At 46.4% G+C, this 16,076-nt stretch overlaps 1 protein-coding gene across 2 annotated transcripts in view; it reads right to left on the reverse strand.

Annotated features, from left to right (window-relative positions):
• Nucleotides 1–500: 500 nt before the first annotated feature.
• Nucleotides 501–16,076, reverse strand: part of MUTYH (mutY DNA glycosylase) — a 139,454-nt gene continuing 123,878 nt past the window's right edge. For both annotated transcript variants that reach the window (XM_078671784.1, XM_078671785.1), the window contains exons 13-16: nucleotides 12,188–12,333; nucleotides 9,104–9,271; nucleotides 5,790–5,840; nucleotides 501–2,739 (exon numbers count right to left, since the gene is read on the reverse strand). In XM_078671784.1, the coding sequence (XP_078527910.1) occupies nucleotides 2,617–2,739; nucleotides 5,790–5,840; nucleotides 9,104–9,271; nucleotides 12,188–12,333 (488 nt within the window). In that variant the 3' untranslated portion in view covers nucleotides 501–2,616. The remainder of the gene's footprint in view (nucleotides 2,740–5,789; nucleotides 5,841–9,103; nucleotides 9,272–12,187; nucleotides 12,334–16,076) is intronic.

Consider the following 16,076-nt stretch of genomic DNA (forward strand, 5'->3'; position numbering starts at 1 on the left):
GCCCTTGATGCCACTCGCGCTGATTTTACAGCACGGGACAAGCACCCGGCTCTAAAAATCAATGCAAACGGTGCGAGATAACACACTTCGCCGCTGGCATAACTTCTCGTAGAGCAGCGGAGTTTTTTGGTCACTTCACGGAGTTCCGCGAACTCCGCCCAGGCCTAAAACAGACAGCAGATGCTGTTTCCAGCCTCTCCAAAGTGACAAAATATTTCCATTTCTGAGGGCAATAGAGATGGTCATAGTCCTGAATACCTATGTGTACAGTACTATTGGCATTACACGTTAAAAAGCATGTGTTGGGCGAGCAGTCAGAGGAGGTTCGAGGCTGAAGTGGGTTTGTGGTCATCCTGCATTATTTTTAAGAAGATCTGGGCAGCCCCTCTAACACAAGTGCAGGTGCATTCACAGAAATCCTACTTTCTTCTAAAAATAACTTTACTGTCAACAGTACCCTCTCCCACAGACAGGATGCCTCCCAATGAATAATACTAGAATGTCTAAGGAATGTAAACTTTATTTGTATAAATCAACTGAAGTATAAAAATGTTTTAAAAAAAATACATTTAAAAAAGCAGAATTCTCTAAACATTTCCAACGCAGAGTTCTCTAAACATTTCCAACAACCGATAGGAGTTATAGTGCTAAAAATATGTACAACATTACAAACCAAGAACTACAATCACACATGTACTGAAAGTGTGTCAAAGGATGGAGGTGGCATGGAGCTTCTATCAAAGATGCAGCACCTACTGACAAGTGGTAAGTCCTTGAACATTTGTAAACCTCAAGTTCATGATAAATTCCAATGTGCTAATGTCCTTTATCTGACAGTACATGAGCATACTTGGGACTTCACCTGCTCTCCACAGTATGCACGAGTTCTTGTCCTTGTATGTGGTGGGGAGAGTTTGCTCTTGATTGGTTCTATATTTTATGGCGGTTCGTTCTCTTTGGCGTACCCGGAGAGCTGTTGAGGCCTCATCGCCATCGTTCTAGGTTCTCTCATGTAGCACGGACACAGATGAACATGGGTGCAGCACTGAACTGGAGTGTTAACCTTCAGTTACTCAGTGCATGGAAAAGCCTCCTTGTATCGCTGTCCAGGGTGCATGCATGTGAGAGCTGGAGCGTTGACGGATATAAGCAGGCATAAAAGAGGCCACAAGGTACACACAGACTCCTTCGGTGACATAACCTGGATTCACCAGTTCTTAAGTTTATTATGTTGCATTTCTAAAATGTTTTCTGGTGGTAAGAGACGCAGTCCATTTTGATGCACACATGGGCATAGTGTAAAAAACTCCAAATTAAACTTAATAAAAGTACTTGGCTTTGGTCTAGTGCTTTCAGCTTGTTTATAAAATGGGCCTTCAGGTCCTGGCAGCTTGGCCCCTCGCAGCATAGCACTGATGCCAAACTACAGAAATGGTTGCTTGGACAGACAGATCATAGGGTCTGACTGGATTGTGAAATGCAGCGATTGCATGTGTTGAGCAAAAACTACGCTGGCTGGAAATCATGATGTTTTGAAATTTGTTCAGGGGGTATGTCACTTTAAAAAAAAATGTAAATGCATTTAAAGTAATTTATATTACTCGGAACCTGACAGGGAAGGAGCACTAGCTTCAGCTGGCCATGACCGGCACTTCTCGTATGTAGAGTTATTTCAACTGGATGGGAAGGATTTTTTGATCCCAACAATCACCATCTTCCCCCTCCAACTAAACATGTGGACAGGTCTATCTAATTACAATCTTTGCATGTCAGAATACCCTGTACATCACTAATGCTACAAGACACAAACATTCTGCATAAGCAATATAACTTTTGTAAGTATGGGTCCAGCACTGCCAGAGTCATCAGTGCCCGGTGGTAGCAGAATTGCAATTTCTTGAGTGTGGCACAAATCAAGCATGTTCCGAGTGTGGTCATTTTGGAATGTGCACTTGTAGTGACCTACATTTAGTGCATCCGACGTGTGGACAGCACGGATTGAGTCCTGTATTTGGGCGAATCTGAGCAATGCCCAGTATAGCAGGAGGCAAGCATGTCCTGAGATGAGCCAGACTTGACTGTGTCTTGGATATCAGTAGAATGGAAAATATGATGAATGTAGCCATAATCAAGAGTGTTACAGTGATGCCTTAATGGATAGTACGACTGTGGTCAGAATAAGGCACACTGTATATAAGGCTGTGTGACGAGTCCGGCTGGTAGCCAAGCTTGAGCAGTTGATAATGTGACCCCAATTGTCTTCTTCCTAAATGTGGCCTGAATCCTCTATGGCCCATGTGTGTTCAGAAACGACTGTAGATAAAATGGCTTCCTACACAGCCAGAATCAATGCTTCCGTCGCAGCACAACCCGTCTAAGACAACCCAGGTCGGACTGCATTTCTGTGCTTGCACATTGTATGAACGGCCTCACTTCACATCGCTCAGTTTGACTGTGAAAACCAGAACTTCAGACCACTTTTGAGTTTCCCCACAGACTTCTAACAGCAACAGGGTGTATCAGCCGGAGACCTACACAGGCCACAAACTGGCCACTTTGATATTGCGCCATCCTACCCTACAGAATGCCCACCAGTCTAGTATGCCTTCACTTCAGTCACTTTCGGATCACAGGTTTGAAAAATTTGTTAAGCGTTAGCTGCCTGTCCACTTCAGGCTTGTGCTGAGAGCTGGGGGAGGACTTCTCTTCAGTCTTATGGCCACGTTTTCTCTTGGTACTCTGTAAAGAAATAAAACATACAAATAATATTAAACCACATGCTAAATCAATAGTTAAACAATAGGGTAGGAAAATATTACCATTAGGTATGTTCTCGTGGCCATCACTGCGCCTTGCGAATTCCTGCAGAATCTACTCCGTATTAAGTCAATAGGCTGCCGCTAATACATATATGAATAATGGGAGGGTTCTTCAGTAAGATGTGTTAAACTGGGAAATCAAAGAGTGCTTTATATAGGACTCTCGCTTTATGTATCTTTAGCGTTTTATTGTGCATGGATCAGATCCTATGGGAAAGGCTATTGGCAACACATGACCGTCTATCATATGGATAATTAATTTAATCACGACTTAGGAAGAATCCCCCCGAAGAAGCGTTAAGACCAACTCCACGAAACACGTGTTTGCTGTTTAGTGTCACTGCAACATGAGCACTATGCTGTTAGTCGAATGGAAGAATATTTGTCTTGCCTGTTGATTTGTTGCAGCAAAACCATTTTTATGATTAAAAGGAGAAAAAGACTGTTTAGAAAAATTTGACATTGGGTATTGTTTTTGTATTGCATTTTTATCATAATAAAGTGTCAAAATGATGGTATATGCGCAAAACATTTTTTTGATAGAATTTGTGTGTATTATAGACTCCCCACCAATCATAATATCTGAGGGTAGGGCAGTCCGATAAAAACATGCTGAATCAAACTCACTTAATACATCTTAACGTGCAAATCTCCGAAATAAGAGAATATCCTTTAAGGTAGCCCCGCATAAGACATTTAAGAAATCTAATATTTGTGCATGTTTCAAAATCCATCAGAAAGTTTTGCATTTGTCACCCCGAGTGGGACGGGTATGCTCAGACGTGAGTCCCGTGCTCTCCATGCCACTGGAATCAAGCTATCCAGGCTGATGAGGGCTGAAAGCCCGAAACCGGTCCTTGTATGCTTGTTTCCAGTCCAGGGAGGACCTGGCTTGGCAGTTCGGGCTGGACTGTTCCCAAGGGGCACAGGGCCAAAACTGATTTGCATATGGCTGGGTTCAAACTGGAATGGCATGGTGAGCAAAAAAACGATGGATTTAGGCCCAGATCTCTGTACTGGGGTGAATGTATGACATTGTTCTGCATTCTGTCCATCACCTGGTGTTTTTGCATTTGATGATTTATTGCAGCAAAACCATTTTTATGATTAAAAGGAGAAAAAGACTGTTTAGAAAAATTTGACATTGGGTATTGTTTTTGTATTGCATTTTTGTCGTAATAAAGTGTAAAAATGATGGTACATGCGCAAAAAAATATTTTTTTTGATAGGATTTGTCTGTATTATAGACTCTTCACCAATCATAATATCTGAGGGTAGGGCAGTCCGATAAAAACATGCTGAATCAAACTCACTTAATACATCTTAAAGTTGGAACCATGCCAACAAATTCTGAGGTCATTTTTATATAAAAACAATATGGTTTCAGATCTATCATTTTCTGCAAGTCGTGGCACGCGATGGCACCTGTCCTTGGAGCTCTCCAGTGGGAGCATCCTTCCTCTGAATCACTCAGCATCATGTGGACGGTCGAGTAGCCTGGTCAGTATCAAGGTCCTGCTGATCATCTTTTGACTTTTGATGTAGCCTTTTCTAAGAATGTCCATATGTTTGAGTCTATGGCAACTTTAGCGCTGGAGAAAGAATTTTCCATGGAGTGGAGTGCATGTGGCTCCATACAGTATATCTACAATACAGAACCTTTCTTCTCCAACACAAGATCCACCACAGAGTTAAATCCCTACTGTACTTCACTCACCTGAGGGAGAACTGAACATGCTTCCGGGTTTTTGAGTAAAAGGTTACTTCACTTGGAATGAACAGATTAACGAGCAATACTCCAAACGTTGGAAACCAACATGCGTTTAGACCCGGAAAAAAAACCTCCCATTCGCACAGCCTTTATTTGAACTATCTGATGTCCATGGGTAGCTAAGTTAGTAAGTTGAGAGCTCACTATTGACCTTAGTGTTAAGAGATGGTAGTAGTCACCCGTAACTGTGTGAGATTTAAGATGTCTAATTCATAAATGTTGAATTATTGAGAAATATTTGGTTTATTAATTTATGATTGTTTTGAAAGTTATTTTTTGCGATCTATGACCTTCCTCTGTAGCTATCAAATATTGATGAAAGTATTCCAATATAATTCATTTTCCACTACATACTTGTTTGAGAGTTGAGAACAATAGTGAGGGATTTGTATTAATCATGCATGTGTGTAATCATGCTGATTAACATTTCAAAATTCAAGATCTGCAGGTTTCTAGAACCTAGGACGGACTGTTTACCTATAGGCAGTGGGATGACACTGTACTGTAATTGTCAAATGGTTCTTTCTGTAATCATTCTGTTTTTTGAGCACCAGACACCCACCCACCAGACTTCTTTACTCCAAAATCTGGTGGAGCTGGAGGGTCACAGGGGCCCTAATAATTTGTAGCCACCAATTACAGTAGGAAACACTGCACTCATTCTATCAAGAAAATAAAAAAACACTATCTTAAGTCCTTCCTGATTTAACAGGTGTATGTTTAGAAAGAAAGCTGCTGTCACATATCACCAAAAGCAAAAATTATGAGAAAGCTGAAGACATTTGAAAGCTAAAAATGGCATTCAATTAAAATCATATGTAAACTTCAAGAACATGGCTGTGTGTTGAGAGACTGCAGCTTCCTTTTGTATGTGATTGTGAATCAAGATGGCTGCCAAAGGCAACTTGATGGCTTGAAAAACAAATCTCATTTGGAGAAGACCCTTTAATGCAAGAGGCGTTTTCAGAAGCTCCATTGACTCGCTCAAGGAAATATTTAACAGTATATCCCAGTAAAGGGGAATATGTTTGTCAGAAAACAAACTAGCTATGTGAAGGGCATAGATCTGGCAGAGGACAGCATGGCACAATGGGTGCTGAAACCCAGAGCACTTAAGCAAGCCTTGAGTCCTGTCCTACACTTTTCCAATGGATGGATACCGCGGTTAGTGGGGGCGCGGTTAGGGGCCGAAGGCTTACCTTGGTAGGATCCTTCTTGGCAGAGATCTTGCTCTCACAGACCTTCAATACCTAAGAAGAGAAAAAACGAAGTTATCGCTGCTTGAAAAATGACCTGAAGTACAAACATATGCATGTTTACGGGTAGGGGGAAGGACTTGCATGTAATTTTCACAAAGCATTTGTATCCTTACCCAAGTCTGTATGTTCCCTTTATCACTTTATTTATGTTTTATTTTGCAAAAGATTAAATAAATGACATGCTACCGCGGGGTCCAAGAGCCAATGGTGGAGGGGAGAGATCTGGAATGAACCCGCCCTGTAATTTATATGTTCTCTCAAACGATATACCTTGCAGCACTAAGTCTTGTATCAGACCCCATACAAAGTCACCACTGGGACCATCCTGCTCACAGTCACATATATCACATCATTGATCGTGATCCAGTCGAATCTCTTTGTGATGTCATAGCGCACAAGTAGGCACCTGGACACTGTCGGCAGATAGTCTGTAATGGTATCATACAATGACAACCACCTATACCAACCTTACCTGATACCGGATCTCACATTATGCCAGACACAGCAGGACATACTGCACCCACACCAGCTGTTTCCCTGAACTTCAAAATCTGCTCCAGATACCATCCCGTGATCTGCGCAGTAAGTCAGGAGAGCCTTCTGGGTCCCATATACAACCTTAGCTCAGGAAGGGGGGTCCCACCAACCCTCTTAAGCTTCAGGAAAGAGCTAAATACCTCATTGTTGAGCTCAGCAGTTTTGTAGACCAGGCCCGAGAGACCAGTTAGGGCAGTAGGCGTATTAGATTTACTGTCATTCACCCACCAAGTCTGATATTACAGACACATCTGGGTTTCCTGTCCTGAGACAGTGATCCACCTTGGTGGCGACTCCTCCATACCAGAGTTTGACTCCACCACTTGAGCCAGCTCCATGAAAAGAGCACTGCAATGCCACCCGTGGGTCTCCTTGGAGGAGAGCTTTACAGACTCGTAGTCAGTGGAGAAGACAAAAGAGTCTTGGAGATCAATCAGCTGTTGTATACAATGTTCAAGGTACAATTCTGTGCTGATTTTCCACTCATGCACAGTTTGTAGCGTGCGACTGCATGCACTTTTTAATCTGCATACAGAATTAATGCAGATTCTAAGACATGAGGCGGCCTCTGGACACTCCCCGCTCCACTCACACTTAAGCAATAGCCCTACCATTAGCTAACACTAACATAAAAAGTAGGGTCAGAGCCAAGGCGTCTGTAAGAAACACCATGCTGTAGGCTGGATCCTCCTTTACAGGCAGTGCATCCAGCACTGCCAGTTGTCCTGCCTGCTTTCAGTTCCCATCAGGACCAGAACAGACAACTGGGAGACAAGCAAAGAAAAATAAAAGAAAGATCTTGACCAGGAGAAGGGGATTTGTGCATTTGTTCTCACTGATACTACCATGTTGTCGTCAAGCCCCCAAATGGATCATGGTCCATGGTAAAATTCTGATCTTCCCTGGCATGATCGCTGGCAGTCCTGGTACAATATAGGCATCCTTGGTACACAAGTCATTATCCCTGGCAAGATGATGGCGTCCCTGAAATGTGGTAACTACCATCGATATCTGGTAGGTATAAAGTGGGTACATTAAACAGATGGTTGCTAAACACGGCTTCTGATGACAGTCCCTATGGTGGGCAACCCTGGTGCAAGGTGGCAGCCATTCGCATAAGGCAGCCACCTCTGGCATCTGGTGGGCATCATTGGTATCTCGTGGGCCGCAATGCTAACTGGTCATGGTGCATCAATGGGCTGTCCTTCCACATGATGGTGTCACATGGAGGTGCCAGGTAGCACTCATCCTTGCGATAAATCAGTTAGAGGGTGAACTTCATGAAAATGATTGTTGGGGGACCATTCTAGCATATTTTACTAAATTTGAAACTCTGGTATTTGTATCAAAAAGGAATGTTCTTTTTATAAAATGATACGCTTATGTTTGGGTAATAACAGATTTAATCATCAAAATGAAAAGGAGGTATTTGAGAGTAAAATACTGTATTTTCATTATAAAAAAAAAGGGGGCAAACAAATGTTTGAGAAACACCCTTTATTTACCTGAAAAAAACATTGTGTGGAAATATGGGTGTATTTTTTTTAAGCCATAAATTGGTGTTTGTGGGCAAATATCTTTATTAAAAAAATGTAAACTTGGAATTAACCAGCAAAACTGGTGTATTCATAGAAAATGGCATGCTGGTGATGAAGCAGACACATTTCTAAACTCTAAGGCTGCCATATGAGTGACAATTCGTGTTGAATTGGGGGCACTTAATGCTGATGTTATTTCCATGGCACCAGAGGACACTACTGCTTTCACTTTATTGCATGACCCTGGGTGAGGTCTGAACCCGCAAGACTGGCATAATTTAATTTTCCATCCTGCGCATTCCAAGAGATTCTGGCCCATCCCAAACTGAGGCTGCGCTTGCAATGCTAGGTGATACTTTGCGCCGCAAACTGCAGCGCCAACCAACTTTGGTGCCCAAAAATTCATTTGTGTCAACAGGTGACACAAGAGCAGTGCCAAAGTCATTTTGGGCAGCGAATGCCAACTGTGTATTATATATAGAAAGAGGGCGTGATGAGCTGCAAAAATGCAAAAACTCATAGAATTTTCATACAAAACCATAGTTACATCACCTGGCTTTGCCTGTAATCCTAACCCTAAATGAAGCCCTTTGTTGTGGAGGGAGAAGCAGCATATCTCATGATGCTCCAACAAGTAATATATGTATTTTATGTGAATGCAGCCAGTGGCATGATCAGTGCACCACTAAATATAGAAGTTTTTTTTACCCTTCATGCAATTCGCCACCGCTATTTTTAACGCAGCGCTGCCTGAATCTACATTGAAGATGGAGGGTAAGAAAAGGACGTTTAATTTTTAGTAGGAGAGAAGGAACCTGCTGCACCGACATCATATGAACTGTCCTTAAAACCCATGGCACTTTAGCTAATGGGAGAGGACATTGTTTCCTCACATTTTCACTTTTCTTTAAAGGGCGTTGGGCTTGCTTAGCAAAATATAACATTCCTGGAGAATTTCACAAGAGACCGTCAGAACTGAATGTAAAATATGTGACTGTGTAGCCAATTTCTTTGAAGAGTCTGGAGTAAAATCCATCATAAGACCCCAGTTTCATATTCTTCTCTTGGAGATGTTTTTTGAACTCGCTTGATTCACTCACTTATCTACTCGAATGCTCCCCAGCCACCATGAATTCGCAAGACACTGGGGCACACAGGCTGGAATGAGGGGTTCTTTACCTTTTTCATGGCAGTGGAGACAGCAGACTTGTGGAACTCGTCCCACGTCACCCACTGCAATGGCTGCAGCTCAAATTCCTCCTGTTTCAATGGAATATTGTCAGCTTCATCAACGCACAGGGAGTACACCAGGTAGGTCTGGTGAATGTGGGAGAAAATGTGCACAACCTGCATGGAGAGAGATGGCACAACATGAATGTTAGCTATGCACCAACTTACAGAAGGGGAGAGAGAAAAACAGAAATAGGAGAGGGAGTGTGTGTGGCTGCAGGGGAACAGAAGACCAAATGCTAAGAAAACATTGCAAATAGAAACAAGCATTTACAATGCAATGGTCTCGGCAGCATCAAAGGTAGAGCTATTGGCATTGCTCATGATTTTTTTTCTTTTAAATCATAAATAAATGGCATTGTCATTTACATTGCCAATAGCTTCATCGTGTGCATATGCGAGACTTATTGCATTAGCACCCACACACAGAGTAAGTAGTAGAGTGAGAAGTTGATAGTGAGTAGGAGAGTTATTAGTAAAGAGTATTAGAGAGCGCATCAGAGCTGTGTGAATAATAACAGCTGTGAGCCCGTGCCTGAGGTGCATCATCAGAGCTGTGTGAATAATAACAGCTGTGACCCCGTGCCTGAGGTGCATCATCAGAGCTGTGTGAATAATAACAGCTGTGAGCCCGTGCCTGAGGTGCATCATCAGAGTTGTGTGAATAATAACAGCTGTGAGCACCTGCCTGAGGTGCATCATCAGAGCTGTGTGAATAATAACTGCGTCAGCCCCGTGCCTGAGGTGCATCATCAGAGCTGTGTGAATAATAACAGCTGTGAGCCCCTGCCTGAGGTGCATCATCAGAGCTGTGTGATTAATCATATTGTGCCCACTGTATGAAATAGAAATATGACATTTCCACTCTGCCAATCAAACATTTCCGTTCAATAGTGTCCTAAAGTCTCAACCGCATAATTTCTCTTTTTTTGCAAACATATGTTTTATTGTTGTATGGCAACAAAATCATATACTATGCAGGCATGTTAAATAACAAGACGTTCACAGTTATATTACTTTATACTGTTTACTCAACTTCCGCATCAGGTTCATATTTTGAGTATTCGTAGGCCACGATAGTATATGCATATACAAATAGTGCTTGTGCCCCATTCCTGCACAGAACTTCAACAAACCCCCCCAAGCTATTCCCCCTTACCGTGCCTCCTGAATTTCCAGCATAACATAATACCAAGTATATCTACCTCCAGTGTGGGCAGGGCACAGGTTGAGTATGAATGAAGTCAGGCCTCATGCGGTATCTCTGCTGCTTGGTCATCCTTGGGATTTAGACCAGTGTGTATGGAACTGTCAGAGGAATCAGCATCAGGTAATTTCAGGCATTCCAACAAGATATCCCAATCTCTAGCTTTGTCCACTGTACACTGCCGTTGGGGCCCTCTGGGGCTGGCGCTGCAGGGAAATGGCGGGAGTGAGGAGGAACAGTAATGTCACTAAGGAAGGACAGACAGCGTGTTCTGGAGCGCAAGGAAGGGGGTGGGGGTGGCTGGGGCCCTGCACGGGAGGCGGTGTGCTGGCCATACTGCTCTTTGCACAGGACTGAATCTGCAACCGACGGGGCGTAGGTCTGTGTCTCTGTTGTACAGAGCTGACACTGCAGGGAAGGGTGCTGCTACTAAGCAGAGAACTTTCTGGAGTGAGTAATACAGGAAGGGTAGGCACCTGTCCGCACAGCACATCGCAGAGGAGTACTGAACCGCAGGGTGGGGGATGCCTTCGCCAGCACCTCCTGGACCGGTACTAATTGGAGGCCGCAGGCTGCGTGGGCACCTCCTGTGGCCATTAAAATATAGGGGGGAGGGAGGGTGCTTCGAGCACAGCGCATCCTGTGGCATGTTTATTAGAAAGGGGCGGGCTGCTTTGAGGCTCCAGTACCCGGTTACAGTGGGGGTGTGAGCTCTCAGTACAGCACTCTCTGTGGCCGGATAAGTGTGAATGTCCCGCAGTGGGAGAACAGGCGCTGCTGCCCTCTGCGCTGTCTAGCTCTGCCCATGTAGTGCCTGTTAAGCACTGGTAGCGCTAGGGGCAGCCTGACGCATGTCCGCGTGCTGCTGCCGCCCTCTGTTATGCCAGCCCAACACTTGCGGACCGTGTCTTAGAGAGGGACCGGCCAGCTCTGCCGAAATACATTTGGGGCTTCCGATGGGACTGAGAGCCGCTTGCACCAGCCAGTGACAGGGAGAGGAATACCCTGTGCACCGGGTGCCACGTGCAGCGCATCTGTCAGCGGGGCACAGGGGGCGCCTACGGGCTCCAAGCATGCTGCCTTCCGTGAAGCCGGCCAGGAAGAGAGCAGTTATCGGCGTGCGGCAGAGACGCCGGTGCCGTGAGCGTGCACATCGGCAGCTCCGAAACTAAAATGGAGACTGACTCACACGCGCGACCAAATCCTATGCACGCGTGGCCAGCTCTTGTCTCTCCCTCTCCCATTGACAATGCTGCGCGCGTGCACAGCTCTTTTTTCCCTTTGTCGGCTGAACCGATCACTATAGTTCTCTGGCGAGAACGCGATTCGCGCGTTTCTAGCCGAGACATAAAAAAGAAATAAAAAGAAAGAGGAAGGATGGGTAATAAAAAGAAAAACGTCAAAACAGAAAGGCAATGAAAAAGGAAGTAAAAGAGAGAGAAGGAAGGAAAAAAAGGTACCTGCTGTGAAAAGAAAACAAACTGAGCACGGAATTTCAACGGAAGAAGAAGAAAAAAAGGCAGTTAAAAAGATTAACAAAAGAAAGAAGACAGAGGGAAGACTTTGAAGGAAAAATAACTAAAAACACAGGAATGATGAAAGACAGAGAAACAGCAGAAATGAGGGAGGGGCAATATTCTATGAAACTCAATCAATCAATCATAGGTTTGTAAAGCGCAAGCTACTCACACGGAATAGGCCTCCAGGTGCTGAGGGGGGGGGGGGTCCCCAACTCATACCTCAACGTCAGGCCTTTTTCACTGCTGCATGCCACATGTTCATTTTAGGTATAAATACTGACATTATGACGATCTTTTGTCATTTACCTCTCCCACATACTGTAGATCGGTGGTAGAAGTCACGCCTCTGGTCAGGGCAGAGAGGCGCTCACACAGAGCCTGTTCCTGCTTCTTCAATGTGAGGTCTGTCTCCAAAAGCAAGCTGGGAAACTCCCACATCCCTGCCAGCAATCCTGAGGAGTAAAGGGGGATAGTCCAACAGTGAAAGAGGGGCATCCTTAGGATATAGCACAGGTTAAGAGGGTGCCAATGGCTTCCAGCCAACAACACGCCCAGGGAAGACTATGACATGGGCCAGGGCTAGTGCAGGATAGACACCAGAGTCTTCACTGCTGCACAAACCTGAGTGCCTTTCACTGGCTGGTCTTGTGGGGATATATGATCCCAGGAGCTGGGATCAGGTTTCAAACAAGGCTGGCTTCAGATGGCCAACATGAGAGGCGTTCATGGGCTAATGCCAGTTTGGCCTCTGAGACCACCGACAGTGGAGTCTGAGAGTGGCTCGTCCGACTGCTGTCAATGGAGTTTCTGCAACTGGCCCCTGTGGGCCTGAGGAAACTGTGCCTCCAACATGTCTCTCAGGAACAGTACCAGTCAGCTGCTGGCTTTTGGGATGGATTAGGTAAAGGTGGAACAAGCGAAGCAAGCAAATTTTTGGGAGGCAGGGACAACAAAGCAGCTACTTGTCCTAATCTGGCTCAACAACATGAACCTGGACGGGCACCCCAAAATTCTCCAAGTGGCAAGTCACTTGGAGTCACCCTAAATACAGACCTCACCCATCAATAAAAACAAAATAGACTGGTATCGGCTTCTTTTACTAAAGAAAGTGAAACTCGTATAAGCCCTCATATGGCACCTGCATCATAGCAATGCCCTGCTCCACAGTTTCACAGGTTCCACACTGCTCTCCCCCATGGGCATGCTACATGTCACAGCACACCTCACCAACAGCTTGAAGAAACATGACCACTCCCATGATAGAACTCCATTGGCTACCTTTTCTGGCCCACATCATCTTCAAAACCAGCATCATCATCTACAAAGCCATCACAACCAGCACCCCAACCTATCTGACTGACAAGCTCTCCCTCTCCAGTGGTTCTTGGCACACTCACAGCCAGGACACCACCACAATGGACATAAAGAAGTGTAAAATGCACCCAGGACATGGAACAACATCCTCATATCTATCAGGAATGCCCCAAACCTGTTCCATTTGAGGAAACAGCTAATGACAAGTCTCTTTAAAGAGCACTGCATAATGATGCAGTATTAATCTATTTTAAAACCAACCACCCCTTCAATATCATGTTAACTGTAGGCATGTCTTTCAAGCACTATAGTACTTGTTGGACTTGGCCCTTCTGGCAGGTTCACCCCTGAACTTTTTGCCTTTCAGTTTTACATAATAATAGTGATTTCTGGTCTATGTGCACTTTTGCACTGTGGCGCAGTGTAAAGTGCCTGCGCTCTCTGAGTGCGTGTGTGAGATTGGCCTGCCCTCCCATAGGAATGCATGGGGAATGTGTGTGGCCATGGTAATTCCTGATGCGTGGGGAGTGCAAGGTTGAGTTTGGTATGTGCGAACTCGTGAGATTGAATGCTGCGCGATGATGTGTGCGGCGTTCATGTGTCTAGTGTGGAAGTGCCACTTCTAGAGGTTGGCCTGTCTGTGCAGTGAATGTGCTGGCTTGTGATTGGCTGGGGCTGGCTGGTGTGCCAGGCTCCTGGAGTCAGGATGGGTCTGTCCCGGTGGTGAATGGGAGATCTGCATGTTGATGGCTGGGGAGGAGTGCACCTGGGACCTGAATAGGACTGGGCTTTCCCTCCACAATGCTGGCTCTGCCCCCTGCGGTGTGTCTGATGTCCCAGACCCATCCTGTGAATAGGCAGAGGGGCTGAGCAAAACAAAGTGCTCAAGAACCAGTTGTATCTGGTTCACCCCTGGCCTGCACCTTTGTAGACAAAGGATTTCTTTGTATAAAAGAGGGGCTGTGACCCCATGAAATTGTTCTTGTTTCCTGACTTGAATCTACCAGGGGCGTGCTGCTGCTGGGGCCCAGGGGAAGGCTTGCCTCCCTGGGACCTGCCCAGCCCCTGGATGCCTGGAGGACCCTTCTACTTCCTGAATCCTGACAGAGTGGGGCTTGCTGATGGTGGGGCCCAGGAGGGACCGCCATGGGGGCTGTCTCCTTGCTGGAGTGCCCTGTGTGCTGGCCCCTGGGCCCTACATGCCCCCTGACCTCCAGGACCTCCTTCCTCGCTGTTGCCTTTGCCCCAGGACTTGATGCTGCCTGTGGGCGCCCTGGGAGCGCTGGGCTACTTTCCCCTGTGGCCGTGTGCGAGGGAATCCTGAGCCTAGGAATTCCCCCTGTGGCCCCTTCATTGCAGGTGCCCACCCTGCATTATGCCCGATTCTCGTTAATTTTAATTTAAGGGTGCCACCCCTTGTTTTAGGCGCCTTAACGGGTGCCCACCCCGTTTCTACATTTTTATTGTACACCGAGGGTGCCTACCCCTCATTTATGCCCCAAAGTATCACCGCCGTGACCCTCGCGCCGCAAAAAGGAAGTCAGGCACCAGAGTGCCTGACGATGGGCGAGACTTCTGGTTTGCGAAGGAAGTCCCGCCCGCTGCCGCGCTGTGATTGGTCGCCCGGCCGGGAGAAGAGACTTGCTGCCTGAGGAGTCACGAAGCCTCCACATGAAGTCCCAGTCCCGGTCCCGATAGGGGACCGGGTGAAGAGCTACCGCCACCCAAGGGAGAGGAATCCTGCCCGCAACCCGGTGAGTGAGGCCCCTGTGCTACGCGTTGAGGAGAGGGGGGCGTCAGGGCACATTGCCGGTGCCCGCCCCCCCTCCCCCACCCCCCAGTGGTGCTAGCTGGTCTTGGGGGCAGTGGTTGTGACGATAGAGCGGCCCGGTTGGCAGTGGGCCGCTCCCCCGTTGCCCCGCACCATTATTTCCCAAGTCCCCAGAGGGGGCATTCCAGCGACGAGGACAGTTTATTAATTAGAGCCCACGAGAGGCTCCTGGGCATTTTGTGTATTTAGAGCCTGCTGAGGCTCCAACAACAGGGGCATTTATTCCAAGCCCGAGGGCTCCAACGATGGCCAGGGTTATGTAAAGGGCCCTGGTGAGGGGCCCGAGGGCCAAAGGGGCCCGTGTTGGTGCCTCTGAGGGCCCCAGTTGTTCTAGAGCCTAGGAGGGCTCCCCATGGGCACATTATTAATTTAAAGGGCCAGAGGAGCCTGTGCGGAGCCTAGGTGGCTCCCACGCCCCCATCCTTGTTTAGAGCCTGGAGGGCTCCAAAAGTGCGCAATGTGTATTTCCAGAGCCAGATGGCTCAGTTTGGCGCAGTCTTTGTCCTGAGGGGCTAGCGAGAGTCCCTGTCGCAGTTTTGTCCTACAGCTGCCCAGCAAGTAGTGGGCAGCTGCACCGTTTAGGTTTTGCTTTCTAGGGACATGTACTTCGGACTCAGGAGTGAGTCGCACTCCTTCACCCCTACCGTGGCCTTCCCCAGCTGCGCAGCACTTAGTGCCTGCTGCAGCGTTTAGGCCCTTGCTGTTGTCCCTCAGCTGCCCAGCAAGTAGCTGCTACGTTTAGGTTTTGGCGCAGTGGTGCAACCTGGACTTCAATGTGATCTCTGCGCTAAATGTGATTTATGTGCTTCTTAGGGTGCTAGGAAATGTACTGTGTGTAGAATGTTTTGCGCACCCTGTTCTGATACCTCTAGACATATGTTTATGCTGAGGAGGTTGTTTTATCTAGTATGGGTTATACTAGTGTGTTCATGGTTCCCTGCGTAATATTTGCCTAAAGTGTTTAGGATTGCGTAGGTGGTACTTACCTTTTGCCAGTGGTTACTGGTTGTGGTCTACAGTTGCTATTTGGCGCTATAGTTATTATATGGT

This window comes from Lissotriton helveticus, chromosome 1_2, assembly GCF_964261635.1.
Source record: "Lissotriton helveticus chromosome 1_2, aLisHel1.1, whole genome shotgun sequence".
NCBI classification, from domain to species: Eukaryota; Metazoa; Chordata; class Amphibia; order Caudata; family Salamandridae; genus Lissotriton; species Lissotriton helveticus.